The sequence below is a fragment of the Colobus angolensis genome, unplaced genomic scaffold, assembly GCF_000951035.1.
Source record: "Colobus angolensis palliatus isolate OR3802 unplaced genomic scaffold, Cang.pa_1.0 Scaffold130, whole genome shotgun sequence".
In the NCBI taxonomy this organism is placed as follows: Eukaryota; Metazoa; Chordata; class Mammalia; order Primates; family Cercopithecidae; genus Colobus; species Colobus angolensis.
The window spans coordinates 1,585,957-1,595,377 of NW_012114253.1; the positions used below are offsets into that span (position 1 = coordinate 1,585,957).

The 9,421-nt window shown below is 40.0% G+C and overlaps 1 protein-coding gene across 1 annotated transcript in view; it reads left to right on the forward strand.

The window, feature by feature from the left end:
• Window positions 1-9,421, forward strand: part of HP1BP3 (heterochromatin protein 1, binding protein 3) — a 49,044-nt gene that overhangs the window by 35,804 nt on the left and 3,819 nt on the right. Inside the window, exons 10-11 of the mRNA XM_011934066.1 lie at window positions 5,477-5,636; window positions 7,735-7,846. Coding sequence (XP_011789456.1) covers window positions 5,477-5,636; window positions 7,735-7,846 — 272 coding nt within the window. The remainder of the gene's footprint in view (window positions 1-5,476; window positions 5,637-7,734; window positions 7,847-9,421) is intronic.

Consider the following 9,421-nt stretch of genomic DNA (forward strand, 5'->3'; position numbering starts at 1 on the left):
CAAAAAAAAAAAAAAAAAAAAAAAAGAATTCATTACTCTAGATATAAAGTCCCATCAAGTTTTTTCTTCTGTGACTTTCTCAGTAGTATCTTTTGAAGTGTTTAATTTTTGATGAAATCCTATTTATCATTTTTAAAAATTGCTTTTGCAGTTTTATGGTTATCTAAGAAACATTGCCCAAGTAAAGGTAATGAAAATTTACTCCTATGTTTTGGAGTTTTATAGTTTTGGCTTTTAAATTTAGGTCTGTGATCTATATTGTTTTGTTTATAGTGTGAGGTAAGGGTATAATTTATCTTTTTGCATGTGGGTATCTGATCATCCCAGCACCTTTTATTGAAAAGACTGTCCCTTCCCTATTGAATTGCCTTAGCGTCTTATGGAAATCAGTTGACCATAAATACAAGGGTTTATTTCTGGATTCTGAGTTCTCTTTTGTTGTTCTATATGTGTATCCTTCATGCCAGTACTCCACTGTCTTATTGGCTGTATGTAGCTTTATAGTGAATTTTGAAATTTGGAATTATAAGCCCTCTAACTTTTTCAGGAATGTTTTGACTATGCTGGGTCTTGTACAGTTCCACACAAATTGTCGATTTCTGCCAAAAAACAAACAGCTGGAGTTTTAGTAGGAATTGCATTGAACCTATAGATCAATTTGGGGAGACTCACTATCTTTACAATGTTGAGTTTTCCAATCCATGACACAGAAGGTCTCTTTATTTAATTTCTCCCAGTAGTCTTTTGTAGTTTTCGGTGTACGAGTCTTGAATTTTTTTTGCTAAATTTATTGCCAAGTATTTTATTCTTTTCCATGCTGTCATGAATGGTGGAAGTGTTTTCTAATTTTCGTTTTCAGGTTGTTAATGCTAACCTATAGAAATACAATTGATTTGTCCATTGCTCTTGTGTCCTTCACCCTTGCTAAACTCACCAGTTGTAGTAGTTTCTTTGTGAATTCCATACAGTTTTCTATATACAGGATCCGTTATCTGCAAATAAAGAGCATTTTACTTGTTTCTTTCCAGTCTGTATGTCTTTTACTTCTTCTGATTGCCTGATTGCTCTAGATTAACCTCCATTACAGTGTTGAATAGAAGTAGTAACAGCAGACATCTTTGCCTTGTTCCACATCCTGGAGAGAAAACATTCAGTCTTTCACAAGTTAGCTGTGGGTTTTTCATAGATGCCTATTGTCAGGTTGAGCAAGTTCCCTTCTATGCTACTAGTTTCCTGGGAGTTTTTTTTTTTATCATGAATGGCTGTTGGATTTGTCAAGTGCTTTTTCAGTGTCTGTTGAGATGATTGTGTGGTTTGTGTCCTTTGTTCATATGGTCTGTTAACATTATTTATTTTGTGATAAATTCTTTAAAGTTTAGTTGCCATGTGGAACCTGAAACCATAATCAGTGAATTTCTTGGACTGTGTTACCTTAAAATTTGTTGAACTTTGAATAGATATTTTAATCCAACATAATTTTGTAGCACAATACATTGGTCATTTGAAAAACAGTGGCTCGCAGTTATGTAGATTTTCCAAATGTTGGCATTTCGTTATATACGATAACAAAAATCACAGTCATTGGTATCGGCCACTGATCTTATAAGAACAGTATTTAAATATAGGGAAAATAACAAACTCATAGTGATAGACACAAGTTTTTCAGAATTTAAATTTTCTCTTGAAAGTTTGAATTTTATCATTGGCAACAAATACTGTTGTTTTTTGACATGGCCGGCTCTAGTTCATTTTCAAGATACTGTCTACCTCATAACCAGTAGGTTAGCTCTCAGTTATTTCTTCAAGTAAAAAAAGTATTCCAGGCCAGGCGCAGTGGCTCACACCTGTAATCCCAGCACTTTGGGAGGCCGAGGCCGGCGAATCACGAGGTTAGGAGATCGAGACCATCCTGGCTAACATGGTGAAACCCAATCTCTAGTAAAAATACAAAAAATTAGCTGGGCATGGTGGCACACGCCTGCAATCCCAGCTACTAGGCTGAGGCAGGAGAATCGCTTGAATCTGGGAGGCGGAGGTTGCAGTGAGCCGAGATCACACCACTGTACTCCCTCTAGGCTGGGTGACAGAATGAGACTCCGTCTCAAAAAAAAAAAAAAAAAAAAGAAGAAGAAGAAAGTGTTCGAAGAAAAGTGCAGCTAATTCAGCCCATAACTCTAACAATTACACAAGTGCTTTTCCTGGATACCATCGTGTCTGCATATGTAGCAGATACAGATTATGTGTTCTTCCTGTTTCATCCCATAAAATATTCTAAAGACACATATTCAGAAGTTGAGATAGTTTTTAGAAGTTTATCAAGGACATTCTAAGTGAATTGGTAGTCTTTTTTAAAACCATAAGTACATAGCAGTAAAGAAGACAATAACCACATTTTTGTGCCTCTGCCTTTATCTGTGGTAAGCTGACAGCAGTTTTAGTCACCATTGCTTCTGCACCATCAGTGCAAATGTCAAAATAGTGAAAAGGCCAGGTGTGGTGACTCACACCTGTAATCCTAGCACTTTGGGATGCTGAGGCAGGCGGTTTACTTGGTCAGGAGTTCAAGGCCAGCCTGGCCAACATGGTGAAACCCCGTCTCTACTAAAAATACAAAAATTAGCCAGGTGTGGTGGCGGATGCCTGTAGTCCCAGCTACTCAGGAGACAGATGCAGGAGAATCTCTTGAATCTGGGAAGCGGCGGTTGCAGTGAGCCCAGACCACGCCATTGCACTCCAGTCTGGACAACAGAGTGAAACTCTGTCTCAAAAAAAAAAAAGACAGTGAAAAAGCAAATCACATCTTAAGTTTTTGTTTGTTTGGTTTTTGAGATGGAGTCTTGCTGCAGTGAGTACAGTGACTTGTTTCTCGGCTCACTGCAACCTCCACCTCCCAGGTTCAAGCGATTCTCCTGCCCCAGCCTCCCAAGTAGTTGGGATTACAGGCATGTACCACCACACCCGGCTAATTTTTGTATTTTTGGTAGAGACGGGGTTTTACCATGTTGGCCAGGCTGGTCTTGAGCTCCTGACCTCAGGTGATCCACCCGTCTCAGCCTCCCAAAGTGCTGGGATTACAGGCATGAGCCACCACGTCTGGCCTATCTTAGTTTTATTATACAAATAGTTTTGATCTTGCAGCTCCTCTGAAAGGGTCTCAGGAACCCAGACGGTTGTAACCAGACCATTCTTTAAGAACCACTAACCAGTTTTGTAGAGCATTTCTGGTTTTCTCCTTTTCCCTTTTTGCGTATTATTGCTAACCTTTGTTCCCACACCTTTCATTTTCAAAGTATGCTATGTAATTTTCTTTTGTATGATACTCTATTTTTTTTTTTTTTTTAGTTTATTTATTTATTTTTAGAGACAGAGTCTTGGTCTGTCACTCAAACTGGAGTATAGTGATGTAATCATAGCTCGCTGTAGCCTCAACTTCCTGGGCTTAAGCCATCCTCCTGCCTCAGCCTTTTTTTTTTTTTTTTTTTTTTTTTTTTTTTTGAGACGGAGTCTGGCTCTGTCTCCCAGGCTGGAGTGCAGTGGCCGGATCTCGGCTCACTGCAAGCTCCGCCTCCCAGGTTTACGCCATTCTCCTGCCTCAGCCTCCGGAGTAGCTGGGACTACAGGCGCCCGCCACCTCGCCCGGCTAGTTTTTTGTAGTTTTAGTAGAGACGGGGTTTCACCGTGTTAGCCATGATGGTCTCGATCTCCTGACCTCGTGATCCGCCCGTCTCAGCCTCCCAAAGTGCTGGGATTACAGGCTTGAGCCACCGCGCCCGGCCTGCCTCAGCCTTTAATATAGGTAGGACTACAGGCACGCCACCATTCATAGCTAGTTTTTAAATTTTTAGTAGACAGAGGGTCTCGCCATGTTGCCCAGTTTGGTCTTGAACTCTTGGCCTCAAGCAGTCCTCCCCCATTAGCCTCCCAAAGTACCGGGATTACTGTGCTCACTGATACCCTAAATATTTATCAAAATTTTTCATTGCTATTTTCCTCATAGGATTAAAAGGGCTATTTATTATTTTTTATAACTACAGCTGACCCTTGAACAACATGGGGTTAAAGGTGCAGATCCCCCATGCATTAAAGAAACTTCATACATACCTTTAGATTCCCAGCAAACTTGACTCTTAATAGCCTACTGTTGACCGGAAGCCTTACAAACAGTTAATACACATTTTGTGTGTTGTATATATGATATAATGTACTCTTACAATGAAGTAAGCTAGAGAAAAGAAAATGTTATTGAGAAAATCATAAGAAAGAGGAAATATGGCCGGCCACAGTGGCTCACACCTGTAATCCCAGCACTTCGGGAGGCCGAGGCAGGCAGATCTCCTAAGGTCTGGAGTTCGAGACCAGCTTGGCCAACATGGTGAAACCACGTCTCTACTAAAAGTAGAAAAATGAGCCGGGCCTGGTGGTGGACGCCTGTAATCCCAGCTACTTGGGAAGTTGAGGCAGGAGAATTGCTTGAACCCAGGAGACAGAGGTTGCAGTGAGCCGAGACCACGTCATTGCAATCCAGCCTGGACGACAGAGCAAGACTCCATCTCAAAAAAAAATATATATATATATATTTACTCTTCATTAAGTGGAAGTGGATGATCGTAAATGTCTTTATCCTTGTCATCCTCGAGTTGAGTAGGCTGAGGAGGACAAGGAGGTATTGGTCTTGCTGTCTTAGGGTGGCAGGCAGAGGCAGAAGAAAATCCACATGTAAGTGGACCAGCACAGATAAAATTGTGTTGTGTTCAAGGGTCAGATGTACTTCATTTTTCAGATTCAGAAAAGTGAAATATTCTCAAATAAAATAGTATTTATTTATTTAGTTATTTATTTTTAGACAGAATCTTGCTCTGTCGCTGAGGCTGGAGTTCACTGGCATGATTTCGGCACACTGCAACCTCCGCCTCTTGGGTTCAAGTGATTCTCCTGCCTCAGCCTCCCAAATAGCTGGGACCACAGGCACTTGCCACCAAACCTGGCTATTATTATTATTATTATTATTATTATTATTATTATTATTATTTTGTATTTTTAGTAGAAACAGGTTTCGCCATGTTGGCCAGGCTGGTCTCGAATTCCTGGCCTTAAGTGATCTGCCTGCCTGTTCCTCCCAAAGTGCTGGGACTATAGGTGTGAGCACCCAGCCAAAAGAATCTTAATTTTTAGGGACCTAACTGGTCAACCTGCTTATTGGGGTACAGTTGTCGGTATCTTTGGGTTAGGTTGGCTATCATTTTAGGGTGGATGGAGGGTAGATGGAAGAAGAAAATATCCATAGGAGGGTTGGGACTTCTCAGTTAGATTGAATACCTGTTGAATGGGAAGAAAAAGTCCCTAAGCTGACAATTTATTGTAAAACATATCTGTGCTAATGCAGGAACTCCGACCCACCTGGTGCAGAGGAGTCTTGTCTTGACCTGCTTTGGGAGAGTGTTGTCTTGATGCTTTTCTCTTCCTCCTTGGAAAACAGCTGAAGAAATCAGGGGAGAAACCCCTGCTTGGTGGAAGCCTGATGGAATATGCAATCTTGTCTGCCATTGCTGCCATGAATGAGCCGAAGACCTGCTCTACCACTGCTCTGAAGAAGTATGTCCTAGAGAATCACCCAGGAACCAATTCTAACTATCAAAGTAAGACTCAGTTGTGTATATTTAACGGGGATTAGGAGAATTTTCTTTTGAAAAAACCATAGAAGTCCGGGTGTTGTGACTCATGCCTGTAATCCCAGCACTTTGGGAGGCTGAGGTGGGCGGATCACGAGGTAGGGAGTTCGAGACCAGTCTGGCCAACATAGTGAAAATCCATCTCTACTTAAAATACAAAAAAAATTAGCAGGGTGTGGTGGTTGTGCGCCTGTAGTCCCAGCTACTCGGGAGGCTGAGGCAGGAAAAACGCATGAATCCAGGAAGCAGAGGTTGCAGTGAGCTGAGATCACACCACTGCACTCCAGTCTGGGTGACAGAGGTAGGCTCGTTCTTCAAATAAAAAAAAAAAAAAAAAGAAGAAAAAAACGTAAGAGATCATGCTATTAATATCAAAGTATTAACTACTGACTGTGAAAACCAAGAGGGAACAACCTTACAAATTTAATATTTACAAAAAGAAAAATAATCAAAACTGAATTCTTAATTTAAAGCATATGCTTGTAAGAAGTTGATTTTACTTTACTATAAATTTTATTTTTTTAACTGATTTTATTTTTCTGATATTTACTGTAATTCAGATAAATCTCTGGGTTCAAAACAACTCTAAATTATAGTATATTTTTTCCTACTTCTGGTTGTTCACCAAAAACATCTAATTTTACTTTGAAACAAAGCCAGGATTTTAGAATACTTACTACTTACATTATTAACCTAAGCCCCACAACAGAAAATACTTTATTTCAGTAAAGTATATTTACTCTAGGAGGTGGTGATTTGAGATGAGACACCCTGCCTTATCAGCATTATCAGGTATGGATTGGTGAGACTGGGTGACTTCTCAATGAACTATTAGAAGAGACACAATGTTGTAGGGTGAGGGATATGGAAATTAAGTTACCGAAGAAGACAATCCAGAATATATTATTGTAAATTAAAAGGTAATTTTGAAGTCTTTTTTTGTTTAGACGGAGTCTCACTCTGTTGCCCAGGCTGGGGAGCGTAGTGGTGCGATCTCCGCTCACTGCATATTTCGCCTCTCCTGGGTTCACGCCATTCTCCTTCCTCCACCTCCTGAGAAGCTGGGACTACAGGCATCTTCCAACACACCCAGCTAATTTTTTTTTGTTTGTTTTTGTTCTGTTTCTGTTTTTTTTTGGTAGAGACAGGGTTTCACCGTGTTAGGATGGTCTCGATCTCCTCACCTCATGATCTGCCCACCTCGGCCTCCCAAAGTGCTAGGATTACAGGCATGAGCCACCACGCCCGGCCTATTTCATGATTTTCTGTTTGCTAAATGTTTTAAGAGAAGATGAATTTGGTTAACAAGCCTTTCAGTTTCATTGATATTTGCAGCTGTTTTTTGGATACTGAATCACCATAAAATATATTTTGGATATGTCTCTGTAAGGAAGATGAGAATGAAGGACTTCAGGAACCATGATACTGTTTTGTTACTGTTTACTGATTTATGAATAATTCGTTCTGTTCCTCTTTATAAGATATTCTCCTAGGTGATTATCAATACCTATAGGTAGATATTTAAATGAATGGAAATAATTAAATATTTAATTTTAGGTCTGCTGTTTATGTCCTACCTTAGAGCAAGTCACTTAACTACTTTGAGCCCAAGTCACTTAACCACTCTGGGGTTTTTTCTTTTCTGTGAAATAAGGTATTTGACTCAGTGGTCTCTAATGTCTCTTTTCATTATAACTCTTGCCAGGTATGGTGGCTCATACCTGGAGTCCCAGCAGTTTGGGAGACCAAGGTGGGAGTATTGCTTGGAGCCCAGGAGTTTGAGACCAGCCTGGGCAGCATAGTGAGACTTTGTCTCCATATTTTGCAAAATTTTTAAATATATGTATATGTATGTATGTGTATAATTTAACTCTTGCCAAACTTATAGGCATTAAATAAATGTTTAATGAATTAAATATCTTTGAACACATAGGATTAGCTTAGTGTATGTCAATTACTATATGTGACAGGATATTAAATTGATGGGCATCTGTTTGTGGTTGAGGGGTTGAGGAAATTATCTAAATAACTTAGATAACTTTCATTTCTGAATTTTTTTGTTTAGTGCATTTGCTGAAAAAAACTCTGCAGAAATGCGAAAAGAATGGGTGGATGGAACAGATCTCTGGGAAAGGGTTCAGTGGCACCTTCCAGCTCTGTTTTCCCTATTATCCCAGGTAAGCACTTAGCCTATAATAGATCACTGTAAATTTATAATCTGATTCTAAGTTACACGTTTAGTTTAATTTATTTTACACTCATTACTGTTTTAGTGAACTGGAAATACAGTCATCCTTTGTTATGTGTGGGGCATTGGTTACAGAACTGCCCGCATACCCAAATGCGCATGTACCCAGCCCTGTGGAATCCATGTATCTGAAAAGTCTGTCCTCCTTGTATGCAGGCTTTGCATCCTGTGAATGTTATATTTCTGATCTGTGTCTGGTTGAAAAAAAAGTCCACATATAAAGTGGACTCATGCGTTTCAAACCTGTGTTGTTCAAAGGTCATATGTATTTGAAAATAAAGATGACTTAAGGCAGTATTATTTTGGAGTAAAAGGTTTTTGTTTAAAAATAGGGATTTTAGCCAGGCATCAGATTATTTGAGATCCTTGGATGGTCACTTTGATATTCATTCCTTCTTTATCAAGTAAATGATAATGACAGATTCTTAGAGGATTGCGAATGAGTTTTTGTTTTTGTTTTTTGAGACAGGGTCTCACTCTGTCGCCCAGGCTGGAGCAGTGGTATAATCTTAGCTCACTGCATCCTCCGCCTCCTGGGCTCAAGTGATCCTCCCACCTCAGTCTCCCACGTAGCTGGGACTACAGATGCGTGCTACCACACCCGGCTAATTTTTGTGTTTTCTGTAGAGGTGGAGTCTCGCCATGTTATCCAGGCTGGCCTAGAACTCCTGGGCTCAAGCAGTCCTCCCGCCTCAGCCTCCCAAAGTGATGGGATTATATGTATAAGTTTTAATTGTCCAATACCAAGTGGGGAGAACATTGACTATTTCCAAGAATCTTAACTCTGCCTTCATACGGTAGAGACAGGGACACTTTTACTTGAAAATTTGTCTCTTGCAAATACCTTATTTATTCTTTGAAACAAAAAAATGTATTGAGCACCTCCTGTGTTCCAAGCATTGTTTCGTGCACCGGTGTTAAAGCCTTTTGATTTCCAGTAAAGTACATAACATATACCACTAAGACCCTGTTTCAGCAAGACTGTTGTGTAACTTTCTTATATTTCTCTGTACAAACATAAGTGTTACTTGGCTGAATACATATTATATGAATTTTTCAAACATTAAATTAAATTCCCAAAGTCACACGTACAAAATGTTACATTCTGCCAGGTGTGGTGGGATGCACTCGTAGTCCTGGCTACTTGGGAAGGTGAGGTGGGAGGATCCCTTGAGCCTAGGAATTTGATTCCAGCCTGGGCAACATAGCAAGACTCTGTGTCTGAAAAAAACAAGAAACACACACACATATATGTATGTATATATGTTATCATTTAAGGACATGTTAATCAAAGGAATCAAGGTTTATACCACCAAGGACAAAAAAGAGTTTAGGAGATCCTTGCTGAATTTCTCTAAAGCTTTGAAGAGATTTAGGCCTTTGAGGTCTTCTGTTAAGACTTGGAGGTCTTAGCCGGGCGCGGTGGCTCAAGCCTGTAATCCCAGCACTTTGGGAGGCTGAGACGGGCGGATCACGAGGTCAGGAGATCGAGACCATCCTGGCT